Below are 16,352 nucleotides of genomic sequence, written 5' to 3' on the forward strand. Positions count from 1 at the left end.
AAGCTGTGCAAGTAGTGTGAATTGAAAGGATCCAACTGACCAGAACGAGTGAATGAATTTTACTTTTTTTGTTTTTTGTACTTTTATTGTACACCGCAGAAAAAACACATAAAATTAGAATGAAAAGAGTGGAGTTAGATATAGAGTAAAATTTAGTGGCGCTATCGCTAGTACTCAGTGTATACAGTCCAAATCCTTGAAAATATGGCCCTAGTCATTGGTGAATGAATAAAATATAAAAGAAACATCGATAATAAAGTGCATTCACTAATGTTAGTTAACTCGGCTCGACACAACGCTAATTTACAACAAATTGTTCCACCATTCAGCGGTTCACTAAATGTAAGTCTTTCAATGAATCTTGTTAGCTTCCATTTAGCGAAAACATATCAAGTTTATAAAATAAGCGAGTAAATGTCAGATACGTACCTGAAATGGTGGCAATGCATTAGAATATGTTCGAAATAGGAAATTTAGTCGTGATCGTCAAAACTTCCGGTTGCTTTATTTATATGCAAATACTAAGTATCTACTAGTTTATAGCCTATTTATGTTATACGTAGAGTAACAATGTCGTAGCAATAAAAAATAGCAGGTGAGATAAGAAGCGGCCTGTCGTGATTATGGTCTTATGGCCGGCGCGCCCTGAATGTTTATCATAACACGTGCCATTCACCTACATAAACTTTATAGAAATATATGACATAGTATTATGATTTTAAATAGTAGATACTAAATATCAGAGCAACAATTTAAATAGCTCGTTGGTATGTTCTAAACAGATGACTTTGGATGATAAGAATGAAATAGCACAATGTCAAACATAGTTCTTCATTTTTTGTACAATCGAAATTGTAGGAAATCATGTATCACCGGGAAGGGATGGTAAAATGTTTTAGTTATTTGGTATAACACATGTTGTTATATTATGTAATTGAGGTCAAATGTATCCTCCATTGTAACCCGCCAAACTGTAGCCAAGCCAAAAAAGGAAAAGGTCATACGTATGAATAGCTTGTTTGCCTTGGCCACTTTTTCTTTTCTAGGCACTGTAAAAATAAAAGTTAAACGATACGAAATTTTAAATGCAACTACCAACTTTGTTCACAACTTCGCTCATATAATATTTAATGGGTCAGCCTTGGATCGTTCAACCTAGTCCCCGAAGCTCTATAGCACACCTCAAAGTTCTCACAAAAAAATCGTTGCTATACAGCTCGTGTCGCTGAACGCAGTTTGCACTGACCTCAGTAATACAACGTAAGGTTCTTTATGCAGGTAAGAAGCTTTTACGAACTATAATTAAAATAGCATTACATAATCAAACTTTAAACATACTAAAAAAAGAGAACGAATGACCCAAAAATATGAATTACAGAAAAAAGAAAAGTTTTCCTTCGTTAGAAACGATCTGAGAAACGGACGATAGTTTTGAAGCTAACAAGTTTTGAGAACACTCCCCTTTTTAAATTGGATATAAAACACAAAGAGAGTCACAACTTCTTCCGCGATTTATGGATCGACTCCAGTAGAGCTTATCCGCAAGTCGCACTGCCCGTTTTTATCAAAGTGTAACGTTTCAGAATTAAAAAACAATTTGATTTTGTTTACATAATCTAAGCATTGTTTATTATACGCATTATTATAAGCACTGTATTATTTATAACAAACACTTTTGGTACTAGTCCGTCTGTATAGTGATTCTACCATCGCACCGGTTCGAGAGGCAGCTTCTACCAAAAATAACTCTACGATAAACTTAAAAGGTATTCTTTACCAAAATTAATTAAACTTGTTGATTCAACAATCACTATTCTTTATCCTGTGAGTTAATAGCAGAGTCGACTGCATCTAAGCAGCCTTATCATTGAGAAATTCATCAATTAAGAATATATAATAACCACGAACCATAAACGCATGTAACAAATGGTTTTCTATTACTTATCATACAATTTTCCATAATGAAACAAAGTAGCCTTTCAGTCGCCGCACTTCATATAAACCACTCAATATGAACTAGAAAAGGACGAGCACCATAATTGAATGAAGCGGTGGGCGAGGCGCCTTTAAAATTGCAATTCTTGCATTTTCTAATAGAAACAAAGGGGTGCATTCTCCAATAAATAATAACACAGGCGTATGATAATAAGCAAAATGTTATGCCATATCAATTTACAATGACCATGAACGCTGCATGCTCGTACAATGTGACGGTCCTCGGAAAACATATCATAATAAACATGAACATAATGTACGACATCGTGTTATTAAAGGCAGTAAGGTAAGTAGGTATCTATATAATTATACCTAACTGTACTGACCATGAGTGAAAAAAACTATGCCGTATTTGTTACTTACCTTTATTTTTAATTCATAATTAACGCGCACTTATTTCATAGTAAAACCGTGGAATGTTTCCAGTTTTGAAAATTGGGCGCCATTGGCTAAGCGAAAATTCGAAATTTTTATAACACTGACTCGCCGACAATAACTACAAACTGGGTATCCTCATTTTTGAAATTAAATGAAATTATTTATTTGCAGAAAACATTGTGAAGGGAAACATTTCATGAAAATATATTATGCAACTAGCTGACCCGCGCAACTTCGTCTGCATCAAATCGGTTATTATCTGTTTTAATATCTTAAAAAAACTAAGAACCTTATTGCAGCGCCACCTGCCGGATCTAGTTTTAGATCAGCTCCAGATTTCCAATCTTTAAATAAGTTTTCAAGGTGAAGCTACGATTTATGCATAGTTTACAACTATAGTTGGTACCGTTTATCACCTATCGGTCAGCCAGAGTAATAACATAAACACCATAACTCGTACCTACCAGTTTAGTTACTAAAACACAATAAATCTACGACCTAGTTAGTAAAACCAGTTCCAGATGAATACTTTATAAATATAACAAACGGCAAAAAAAACGCTCGAAAACTACTGTCAATAAGAATATCTATTTCACAAATTCTTTTGGCAACAACAAATACCGATATGGACTTAGCTTATTTTTTATAGTGCCTAACGAATATTATAATAAAACTAAGAGACTACGGAGACAATGTATTCTGTAATAAAAAATATGTATTATGTTTGTAAGAAAAGCATTGCAAACTACTCGTATACTAGTTGTTTTATCTGAATATGTTTGATCATATTTTACCGTAGGATCGAACATCAAATTGGAGCTGTGACATAAGCGCTGTGTGTACATAAAATCACTTTAGTAAAATCACTACGCGATAGCCCACTGAATGGAAAGAGAAATATAATAAACATGGAAGTGGTTATAAAGTGTAAGTTTGGGCTTTAAAGTTGAACTTGAGAACGGCGCCGTTCGTTTTCCAGTCTTAAGTTTGACCATCTATGTAACAATTTAGGGTAACTACAACTCCGTCTTTAAATGTCGTCCTTATTATATAGGATCTCCTCTCAAAAAGTTCCAGTGCCATATGCGGGTGGGTGGAATTCATACGCTTTTGAGAACATTATGGAGAGCTAACTCTCCTCAAGTGATATTAATTGCTTAAAATGCACAGAGCTTCGAAAAGTTCCCAAGCTCTGTGCATTTTAGGCAAATCGAACTCTATCTCTCCGACAATAAGGGGAAAGTTATCAACGCTCTTTTGAATTGAAAAACTACGATTAAAATATAAAACCATGTGAGGGAAGCTAAAACTAAACCTTATCTAAAACATTTTCTTTATATATTGTATAACCAAATCTCCCGTCGCGTCTGCCCGTCTGTCTGTCTGGGCACGAAAACTGAAAAACTACCAACCGGATTTTCATACGGTTTTCAGTACAGAGAAACTTATGCGGAAGGTTTTATTGTATGTTTTATCATGGTTTTATGTAAATTGGCTGAAATATAACAATTTTTGTTTGTTAAAGATGTCATACCGACTTGAAGCTTCACTGGCGAACGCCATACGTATTGATAATACATAAAAATAATGTACTACATGCTCAAAGTAATCATTGTTATCTACAAAAAAGTCCGTGAGGGATATATCTAACTGTTATGGTTAAGTCACCGCTTTTTGTTATAATTTGTCAATCAAGACACGGGTACAATCAAAAGATAGGAGTATCATGATATTAATCCTTTTCCAAATAAATGGTTTTATAATAAACATAAAAATTGATTATATACCTGCGAATTCCTTTTTAAATTATTCTAATTGGACCTAAGTATCGTTTAGAAGTTACGACAGGGATAGAAATGCTAACAGCAAGAAAAATGCCGCGGGCCCGCCCGGCCGCGTATAGTATAGTTTGGAAATAAAACTGAACCCAGTAGGTGGCGCTGCAATTATTAGGTTTTTTTGAAGATATTACTAACTGTAATAACCAATTTGGTGCAAACGAAGTTGCACGGGTCAGCTAGTATTTTTATAAAGTAACACAAACAATATATATAGAACATGTTATGCCGGTATGTTTTACGCATAGGAAAGAAAGGTTCGCAATTGGTAGTAACTTTCCACTCAACTTTCGATCTCGTTACGAACTAGGAACTTTGTATTGCAAAACCGCATTTACTCTTCAAACTGAGAGAGTTATTACTGGAATCCAAACATTTCCGATTTTATTCGAACGTTACGAGTGACGACCCTTGTTCTTTTAGAAATACCAATAGTAAATAAGGCGATTTATGGAAATAAAATTTGCGAGCTATGGCGTAAATTCAAATTCATTTATAAATAAGCACAACGTATATAAGAAATAAGTATCGCAATTACTGTGCGATCTTAGTATGACCTCTAGACCGCAAAAAAACTGTATAGATAAAGGCTCATACTATGTTAATCTTTTGATTTTTATTTAAGATATTGCCTTTATATTTAATACTTTTTTAGCTATTCCATTTGACCGTACGTGTAATGTATGCTCAAGAGTCAGATTTACAAAATTCTGTCCTGCACAATCGGGGTTTACATCCCCCACAGTTTCTCCATGCTAAAATTTCTAAGCCACACTTATGTAAATTCTACAGTATTCTTTGTATTGACCTATACGTTTTATTTTGTTCATTCCTGCCCAAAACTTAAATTGGTGGGCAAGCTAAAAGGAAGGGGAGTTTACCGGGTGTGTCTTTAAAAATATAGATGGTATAAAAAGAAAAGTCTTCTTCATTATGAGTTTAAAATAAACTTTAAAGAAAACAGTGCTTTAGTATGTAGCGTAATTATAACGTACTCGTACCTCCATAATTATAGTCTAGACTAAAATATGTGACACTGGACAAACTAAATATATTTAATAGAACCAATAGGCCTGAAGCGATGGCAAGATACTTGATGGCATGACGCTGAGTCTTTGGAGGCTGGAAAGGTTGCTAGTTAAGGATGCATGTGTTGATACTCTAGCCATAGCTGAAGCAATAGCCTAGCTGGCCAATTCGATAGTAGCTTAATTTTTTGTGCCTCTTGGTATAGAAAAACTGCGGCCGTGTGGGTTCAAGCTTCTTTAAATAGGTAAATATATTAGAAGGTTATTGAGTCTGCCGGGTATTCTTACCTTCCAAAATCGCTGGGTAAACTTGTGAGTGACATATCATTGAGGCCGAGGACGGTAAGTGCCCGAAGCTGGCTAAAGCCCGCTGGCAGGCGGGGGATGGGGTTGCTGCTGAAATCCGCAATCTGCAGGGCTCGCAGCTTCTTGATGTCTTCTGGTATGTCGGGAATGTCTGAAATAGGAATTGAGTTGTAACTAAAGATGTTACGTACACGAACGTTGACACTTGTTACGGCACGGCAACTATAGTAAAACCTGATGATTTTATGAATGCTCAACCAAGACGCCGATCAGGACGAAATTAGACACAAAGATCGCTTTTGATTGATTATATCTTGGAGTCGGACATAGGATTTTCTTTTTATACTTAAAAAGCTCCGGGTGCGTTTTTGTAGGACCAGGTTTTTACCACATGAACTTCTAGGAATTTAATAAACAGATATGTCAAAGTAAAATGTGTCTATACTACTATACTACTACGTCTAGCCAGGACGGCTACACCGAAAGGGAAAATTTTACACGGTACCTAAGTATTATTTTGGTTGTAATATGGTGGTAGAAGAAAAACAATAATCTATATATATGAAAGCACTAACTAGCTATAGTAAGTAACAGATTTATATAATTAGGTCATCACCGTCAAAAATGAAATTTTGAGCTTAAACCACGAGGCTGTTAATTAATACGGGTTGGCAAGACTTCTAGATAACCGGAAACATTTTACAAATAATACGTCTATAGCTTTTAAAAAGCAATAAGTTGAAACCAGTTTCTTTAAAGTACAAGATGATTTTGTAACGCTAAAGGCATTGAGTAACCAAATATGGTGACCTCTTCAACATTTCGGTCCACAACCATTTTAACGACCTTAACATGTTTTGTGTGGCAGTACATTGTCATTGTAAGCAATATGTTTTCTATAAGTAGATACAGTATCTACATACATTAAATATGATTCATTGAGCTTAAGTCTCTCGGTTATGTAGCCGTTATGGCATACTCTGGAAGACAATAACGAAATGACCTCAGGTTCAACAAATAGTTTTTTGACAGTTCGTTCCAAAAATGATATGAGCACATAACACGGGAAGAGGCAAACAATTGCATTCATATAAATGTTATGATACAGATTGATAAAGGATCATACAAATGTTTTATATGGACATAATAACGACTTGAATACTTTGAGTACGAATAAAGTAAAGAGCTTATGGCCCATGATATTCATAAAGATCTTTAGAGTTATGACACATTCCTAAAATTGTATCGCCCTATTTCTATAAGAAGAGAAAATACATGTGATAATACTCTTAGCGAAATAGTATTAAAACACAAGCTAAAGAAATTCTACCTTAGCTTACAAAGTGAATATGAATAGATGTATCTATGCAAAACGAGTTCTATTTGAAATAAATAGATAAATAGTAAGTCATTTAATCAGTTATATCTATTACAGTTGTTTTGTTTATTTTGGATTTTTTTTTTCTACAACTCTTACTTGTTTACTTTATACTGTTAAATATTTTACTGTTTGTGTTAGTTTTATTTGTTCAAACAATAGTGTATGGCAATTTTATTATAATTATTATTATAAAAAAAATTAAAATAGGTATAAGTAAGTTAAAAGAGGCATAATTATGTATGGTGTGCATTTAGCTCTTCTGGTTTATCGCTTCGAACTCGACAGTAAGGACTTGAAAGGATGTGTCTGCGCAGTAACGAAGTGCACACTGTGTCGATTTCGATATCATACACAGCGCAGCTTAGTTTGTGTAACAGAATTAAATAAAATGTATATTTCTTTCATGTTACTGCACCAAGTAATCGTTGAAAACTCATCACTTGAAAACCTGCCCGCCAACCAGACAAGCTTACCTACAGAGATCTCGCACACAACTTTGCAGTAATTATACAAATCCGATTACAATTAGCTATTATACTTTTAATCGGTTTAATTATTTGCAGTATCAATGGGATTCAACTTTTTTATTTTCTCTATAAGTTAGCCCTTGACTGCAATCTCACCTGTAAGTGATTATGCAGTCTAAGTTGGTAGCGGGCCAATCTGTCTGGGGTATGGCAGTTATTTTAAAAAATAACCCATAACCCTATCACGTCTTTGTCAGTACGGCGGTAACTGGAAGGCCGAAGCCGAAGGCTCCCTAGGCCAGACAAAAACCGTCTTCTCCCTGGCCATTGCTGACAGAGTAGGTACCTTGACGAATTCGACCACGGTTCACTTGCCAGTGCCGAAATTTATTACGTAACTTTTTTTATGATCTTGTCGATTGCGTCGACATTTGTAAGTCAGTACCTACTGAAGATATAGTTACAATCTACTTTCAATGGTCCATATTTCGAATGAAGCTATAACCACTTGTTTGTCATCAGTATTCAACTTTTGTTTTTTGTTTCACTACAAATTAGCCCTTGACTGCAATCTCACCTCGCGGTAAGTGATGATGCAGTCTACGATGGTAGCGGACTAATTAGTTACGGGGTAGTAATACCCCTAACTGGTTTCTCTGCGACATCGCCTCGGAACACTAAATCGCAAAGCGGCATGTCTTTGTCAGCAGGGGGTAACTAACCACGGCCAAAGAGAAATTATTAATTTCCAAATTATCAAAATGAAGCTTAATTTGCTATACTCCGCGAAGAGCAGGAGAATCTGTGTGGTGTAATTTATAATTTCTTCAATCCTTATACTCCACACCAAACAGATCCTCGGCAATACACCCTCTACGCCCTTTTCGCTCCGAAACCGGAGCATCATCAGGAGATGTTGACTTTACATTGAATAATTGTTAAGTGAAAAATTCGCCAAATGTGTCGCCTTTTATACCTTTCTGACCCCCACCTAATCTATCTAAGCCCCTCCCACCTCATTAGTTTGGTGTGGAGTATAAGGATTGAAGAAATTATAAATTACACCACACAGATTCTCCTGCTTTTCGCGGAGTATAGCAAATTAAGCTTAATTTTGATAATATATCATGGATTTCCGCAAAGTAACGCCTGCTTCTATACAAATTTCCAAATTGCCCCTGCCGGCATTCGAACCCGGGAATTAAATTCACAGGGCTCACCGTTGCGACCGGGAGGCCGTCAAAACCTACACTGAATCATAATTACCTGTCATATTACTGTTATTTTCAGGCGGAGGGCGGAACCACTAAACGGATAACAGTTTGTCGCTCCCGATAGCTTATTACTACCTACTTTTACCTTTAGTAGTGAAATAGAATTTTTTTTTTATGGCTTGCGTTTGTACCAATTGGGTACGATTTACTTCGCCAATGTCACGTGGTATGGAGGAGACACGCTTTTGAGAATGATCGGTGAAATATGAGGAAGACCAAATTTTAATCTTGACGCATTTAAATAAGTAGCAGATTTTTTGCTTCTCCTTTATGAGTTAATTTCCAACAGAAAAACAGATAATTAGAATGTTAGTTTGTTGGAGATAGGAAGGTTCTTACATATATATTTACAACTTAATATTATTACACTTAACATATTTACATAGGAATCTACAGAATGGGCTAAACACAGACATTAAAAGGCACTCAACATTTAGAGGACGAGGAACTTGGACTGGGAGAACATCATAGAGGGGATGAAGGAGTTTAGGGCAAGAGAAGAGGATATGGGAGACAGTGCCTTCTTCCAAGCCAGAAATAGAAATTATTCGGCTCAGATGTTTTTTTTTGCACCAGGGATTGGTGTCAAGATTTAACAGACAAGAAAATAAACCCTAAAATCATTACACTCCTTTCTAGGGTAGACTGAATACTTATATTTTTTGATGTAGGTATAATAAAATCCTACCAAAACCAATCAAGAAAGCTTATTTGTCCTTCGCAACTACAACTGATTGAGTGTTGCCAGTTGCATTAACATGAACAATTCCAGGAGCTGTTGAATCAATTAAGATGTAAAATATATTAGGTTGCTAGTCTAACGTTCCAATTGCGGTGATTGCGCTCATTGGGAGCACAAGTGCCCAGCAAGGCTTCCGAAGGCCGCCTCTGGTATAATTAATTGGCACATGGACACGTAAACATTGCGGTTCACAAAATAATTTACAATTGTTCACTGTTTCAAAACGTTCATCTAAACATTGTAAAGTCTGGGAACAAGGTTATTCTTTACCAGTAATCTAACATTTTCACGCTCGCAACCTCGAGTCGTTTTCGAGAATATAAACACTGTAACGTTAAAGGATCTTTTTTTATTCGAAATTTAAATTTGATGTAGATCTGAAAATGAGTTTCGATAGACAACGTCACTCTTTAAAAAGTAACGGCAAATCACGACCATTATTGCATAAATGTGCAATGTTTTCGCTATAAAACAAACAACATAAAAATATTACGCCTGCGATGCTTATTTATTCGCGACTGGAAATAAGTGGTAGCACAACTACAGGAATTTATTTACTTTACAGTTTGTTCAACATTTATTTCCGAAGTTGGTTTTTTTTGTTACTCCTTAGGCGTTTCGATAATAATCCTTTTGAATTGAGTTAAATTTTAAGGTCACGTTTAAGCACATTTCGTTACACGAGAAAGAGAGGTATGTTACATTTTATATCTAATAAAAATCGCGAAAGCGCGCATAGTCCGACCCACAATGTTAATATGATATGAAAACTATTGGAATAAAACTTTATGTAAGAAATTTACTTCGGCTTCCATCACTAACACGGGTTTCGAACGCAGAATTTTTAAAGTAAACGCAAACGCAACGAACTACCTAAACTTTTGTTAATAAACCTCTATTTTCTTTGTTTTAAAGACTAAATTAATTTTGATTTATTGAACTAAAAATTGCACGTACTTAGCAAACAGTAACTGGCTCAATTGAAAACTTCTCAAAGATAAAAATAAAACTAATAGATAGAGGCCATGTTTTATTACTCATTCACTCGTACTCACATATTATGAGCGTCTCTTATGAGGCAGCTATCTGCCTCGTTGTTCTAATGGTTGTTATTTTGGACACCATCAATTATAGGTCGTAGGTTCAATTGCCTGTTCGGGCGGTTCATTTTATGTAGGTATTGAATATTCCTAACGTGGAACTAACACCCGTTTTTGGTAACCATGAACAAAGCAATGCCTAAATAGGTAACGCAAGAAGAGTCATAGGCATGCATCAACCGTTCACCAATATTTACCTAAGAGCTGGTGAAACGTTTTTTTTTTCTGTTGACATCTTCTACATCTAGGATTTAGGCGATGCTCAGGTTTAGTAAAAACGGGCATAAGTGAAACAGGCATTAGCGTGAGTAATATTTAATGATATTTTAGTGACTTCAAACTTACGGTACGAGTAGGTACCTACCTATCCTAATTAAATTATTTTTAACGAACTTGTTGGTTCGCTTCTGCATAATATGAATTCGTACAGAGATTTAAATACAAATGGAGTTTTATTCCCAAGATTAAAGTGCAGTCAACGGTATTTATCCGATTATACACGGCACGGTGAGAACAATTATTAGGGTGCGTTTCGACCGAGCGATTATTGAGTGCATCAAATTATCACGTCATAATCGAATAACCTGATTGGTTAATTACTCCGTGTAACCACTGCGATTCAACTGCATTTGAAATACGCCACAATAATATGCGTAAATTACAGCTGCGATCACAGAAGACCCTCCGAGTATCTTCTGGTCAGCAATACTGCCGTGCTAATGCAAAAACTACTTTTACACATTTGCTACGAGTTTCAAACTTGTTATGCTTCTGCAAAAGAGTTCTACCTATATCTCACTCGACTTTTCGAAAACCGGAAACGGAAGGAGAGATTGCAGGAAAGGGCTCAGTAGTTGCATAAAAATTCGACGTGCGTTATTCGGTCGTTGGCCCAAACAATATGTGCTTATCTCTTGGCTATATTGGCAGACTTCTTTGTACACGAAGCTTTAGACCGGGCATCGCGTAATGGATACCTGTTTGCCTGCATGAATTCTAGTTTGCCGTTTGGAGCTAGGTTACGTGGAGTTGTTGACAGTTTATTAACTAATCTGCTCTAAAAAATTACTTCTTTTTTACTTTTGTTACACAACATTTCTGAGAAATAAATTGTAATTTCAAATGTCGTAGATTCGGTGCGGATCAATTTTGTAAAACTTTACAATAACCATTTTAAATAAGCTACAAAGTTTTTCCATAATGGTGATAAAATAAAAATGAGGTAAATGTTAAGATTTATAAAAAATTAGAAAACTAAAGTTTTAAAATCATTTGAATTTGCTACAATAACTGTTAAATATAAATGCAATAAGAACGGTAAAAGCATTAATTTTCAACGATCACGACGATATTTCCCGTTTAAATCTATGCGCAATCTCGCACCGCAAAATTTGATAACATAATTAGTTTAGTTGCTGGGTAGCCAACTAAGCGAAATTGGTAAATTAGATGGTTAATTCTAGTTAGATTTATTCGCGGCATTGTACTCGTAGTTAAAAATACATTATGAACTGGTTTTCTAATTACACGATAGTTATTAACGGTACAGTGTGACCTATGGCATCCGGTTTTTGCGGACGGGCATTCCAATAGGCGTGGCGTCATCAATTATATTTGCCAAGCTAGGGCAGACAATCTATGGGGGAATTGCAAACAATCAACGTTATACCTCCGACCCAGCTCGGGAGTAAGTAGGTCAGCCGGCTTAAAAGATTCCTAGCGTCGCGTCCTTTAATTACTGTAGAGGCCTACTTAAAACAAAGATTCTGTCTTATTATATTATGCCAACGGAAAAAGAGAAATATTGTAATTTTTTTATAATAGAACGAACAAATGCACCTACAGATTAGAATCAGTTTTTTTCATTGCTGTTTTTTATAGACGTGTTTTATGGCAATATACCACAAGGTTGTGTTGCTCAGGGAGCCAAATTACACTGTAAGAAGTTCTATCGACACGAGTGATTATTATTTACCAATTTTTAATACCAAGCAAACTTAGACTAACAGACAGGTATATGATCTACAGTCAATTAATTAATGCGTATAGAAGAGCTTGGTGGCGATGATCTTGGTGCTCTCAAACACGTCCCGCCCAGGGCCAGAAGCGAAGCAGCGCTCTTTGGGCAATTTGCACATGAGCTTCTCATGTTCGCATTGTGCCGAGAAATCGCATTGTGTTAGAAGACACATCGCCCAGGTTTCTTGACGCAAATGTACATACTATGGGACCATAAAAATTATTGATTCAAAATCGGTCATTCGGCTACATAATGAGTACAATCATTGCACTTTCCTGCAAATGCAAATTCTGAAGACTGACGAAGTAAGGTGAATAATAAGCGCCTAACGAACCAACCAAGACGTAACAATTATTGTTTACAATAGACACCTGCCTGAGTTTGCCGAAAACAACAGTATCTAAGTACCAAGTTCACGTTCATTCGTTATCCCCAAAAGTAGTTTAGGATAATATATAAAGCGCGTTACATCTATCTATCAAGATTTACTTCACCTGTTCAATGTTTAGAATAGGAAACGGATAGTTTATTTATTTGAGCAATTTTTTGAGTTCGAGCCGGTAAAAATGGTTTTGCTTACGTTGAACGGTCGGTAAGTGAGTCTATTTTCGGAAAGGTATGCCCAGCTACGAAGAATCTGTCTTTAAGTGCAACGCTTTTGTTTATGCGAAGGGTGAATGGCTTTTCAAAGAAGTAGGAAGCATGTTGCTGCGGCAATGTCGGGCGGGCTTTGAAATGTCTATAAAAGCAAATTGAAGGTTCCGCTTCCATTTCTAGTAAATAGCATGTTTTTTGTGTAGCAGCTAGCTGGTTCAGTATTTATAGTTTATATCGACGTGACTGTACTATGTCAATAGTACAATAATTGTAGGATATATCTATGTATGTAGGACAAAAGGGATTCGTAAACAAATTTTCTGTCAATAAACTTTCAATAATTTAGACATCGCACAAATCCTTCAATAACAATATATTAAGCTGAATTAAATTATCAATCTTGTTAAAAATATGTAAAAACGAATTCAAACATGAATTTATTGAAACTGAAAACATCTGTGTCAAGAATATTTTTATTTATTAAAATTAAATTAATAGCTTGGTGCATCCTACATCGAGCGTGGGAGGCGCGCTGCGGCGGCGGTATCAATTCAATCAACTACGATCGTGTATTTCAGCAGAAAAAAATTGACCCGATTTTATCAGTTGCTTACAAATTTTTAATTGCCTAAATGAATGTATTAATTTTTTCCCACTTGTGTAGTAAACTTTAGTATTTATCTTGGTTATTGCTTCGAGTTACTCTGACACTAGAACCTAGAACGAATAATTTTTAGGCGTTAACACAAAACAAAACAATGAAACACGGTTTAAAATGCAAAAGGTTATTTGTTCATAATACAATCTAAAGGGCCCCAAGTATGGACTTATGGAGACCTTGAAGTAGGAAGTACACAAAAGCCAAAAAAAAATTGGCTATTTAGTCCCCATGTGAGCGAGCCCTGACTCGCAAAGTGCATTTATTGTTAATCACAATTAACATATTGCCACTACAGGGCACGGGTCTTTTCTAATAATGAGAAGAGTTTATTATTTTAAATCATCAATTGATTTTATTTATTGTGATATTCCAAGCAAATTATTAGGTACGCAACATAATACCTAGGTTTTAATTAATGTTAGTTATATCCAGAAACGTAACTACGTCGAATGTGGTAGTAATTAACAGTGCTGTTAAATTTACACAGTTTTTTTGTGTCCATTACACCAAATATACAAATAAACCAGTTATGTTCGGAAATGACACAAGTGAGATGGTAGTAAAAAGATTAGACTCATTATATCATCGTGAATAATTAGAATAAAATATGCATTGTTAATAAGATTTACTTGGAATACCAAGAATCATAGGAATACAGAGAATGTTAAACTTTTTAGACCAACTTTGTTGTTTATAAAGCGGGTCTCCATTAAAATAAGTCTATTTCGGAAACTTATAGAAGACGTGCAAAAGTTTGAAGTTAGAAATTTCAGTCGTTCAGAAACGTAAATCACAATTGAAATATTCGCTCATTAGATTCATCTGGTTTCATTTCGAGAATGAAGTATTTTTTAAATATGTAATGAACAAAAACCAAAATAGCAATTTATCCATATCCATATATGGATAAATAATGTTATGACATTTGCACGAAATCATCCGCACTTAAATTGACGGCCGATTGGCGCAGTTTGCAGCGACCCTGCTTTCTGAGTCCAAGGCCGTGGGTTCGATTCCCACAACTGGATAATGTTTGTGTGATGAGCATGAATGTTTGTCAGTGTCTGGGTGTTTATATATATATTCTAAAGTATTTATGTATATTATTCATAAAATATTCATCAATCGTCTTAGTACCCATAACACAAGCTACGCTTACTTTGGGGCTAGGAGGCGATATGTGTATTGTCGAAGTATATTTATTTATTTATTTATATCCTCTTAGATAGCTATAATAAGCACCATTTTCATACTTAATATTGAGTGCGGATAAAAATAACTTTTAAGGACAAATTAAAACCACACGACCCCTTATTGATATAAAGAAAAATCACACGCATTCAATGTAGAACAATAAAGTCCATTTACCGGTTACTAAACGTACGCTATACGGCACCGTTAAGAACTCGCAAAAATAACTGTAAAACAGTAGGTATAGCACCCACTTTATTCAATATTCACCAAGAGCACTATTAAAACGAGAACTGGTACAAGTATATATTATGTACTTTACCGGAAGCTGACCGAAAACCACCAACCTAATTTAATCCAAGCCCCTTTTGCTTTTTAATTTATTCTACAAAACGGACTTCTTAAAATAAACCTTTGTAAAACGGTGATAGACTAGTGGATAAGACTTCGGTGGCTCTTTCCTAGTAGTGCTGAGTTCTATCCCCCTCAAACGTCTCAATCTTTACGCAGGTATGATATCACTTGATATCAGCTTTAATGGCTAAAAAAAACATCGTAAGGAAATCTGCATTTCAGACTTGTAAAGTCTCGTGTTTGGCAAGCGTTGTGGACTACATCCTAAACCCTACTCATCCTGAGAAAAGACTTTTTCCTTGTAGAGGCCCAGAGAGGTAAATGGTTGAAGTGATGCATGATAGTTGGTTATTATGACTGCCGATTGGCGCAATGGACAGCAGCCGTGCTTTCTGAATCCAAGGCTGTGTGTTCGATTCCCACAACTTAAAAAAAATTCTGTGATGAACATGAATGTTTTACAGTGTCTTACTGTTCGTCTGCATATTAAAAGTATTTATGTATATTCATAAAAATATTCATCAGTCATCTTAGTACTTATGGGTATAACACAAGCTACACTAACTTGAAAAAAAAATATTATTGGGGCTAGTCCATACTAATATTAGGTATAATGGAAGAGTGTGTTTTTTATTTGTTCTTTCTGCACGCCCTAACTGAGCAACCATCAACTTCATTTTTGGCATTGAGTTCGTTGGGAGAGCGGAGATTTACATAGCTTACTTTTATCCCCGGAAAACTAACAGTACCCACGGGAATTGTAAAAACCGTAATAAATGCGGACCAAAGAATGTGGGCAACAGCTTATAATAATTAAATTCGTTAAGATAAGTAAATTCTTTCTAAACTGTCAAGAACACATTCTGACTAACGGTCGTACCTGTAACAAATTTTTCTACATGCAAGACGCCAAACTTAGTTTGTCGAAAGGGGTTAGGAATTTCCTGATCCAGATTGACAATTCAACAGCGTAATACAAGTGGAAGGCGGTCTCATAATATCCGTTACAGAAACACAAAC

General features: G+C 35.5%; 1 protein-coding gene across 15 annotated transcripts in view; it reads right to left on the minus strand.

The window, feature by feature from the left end:
- The window catches only part of LOC120626713 (protein lap4), a 130,794-nt gene that overhangs the window by 86,688 nt on the left and 27,754 nt on the right, over nt 1-16,352 (minus strand). For all 15 annotated transcript variants that reach the window (XM_039894353.1, XM_039894350.1, XM_039894348.1 and 12 more), the window contains exon 3: nt 5,528-5,696. In XM_039894353.1, the coding sequence (XP_039750287.1) occupies nt 5,528-5,696 (169 nt within the window). The remainder of the gene's footprint in view (nt 1-5,527; nt 5,697-16,352) is intronic.

The sequence above is a fragment of the Pararge aegeria genome, chromosome 10 (genome assembly GCF_905163445.1).
Source record: "Pararge aegeria chromosome 10, ilParAegt1.1, whole genome shotgun sequence".
Lineage (NCBI taxonomy): Eukaryota > Metazoa > Arthropoda > Insecta > Lepidoptera > Nymphalidae > Pararge > Pararge aegeria.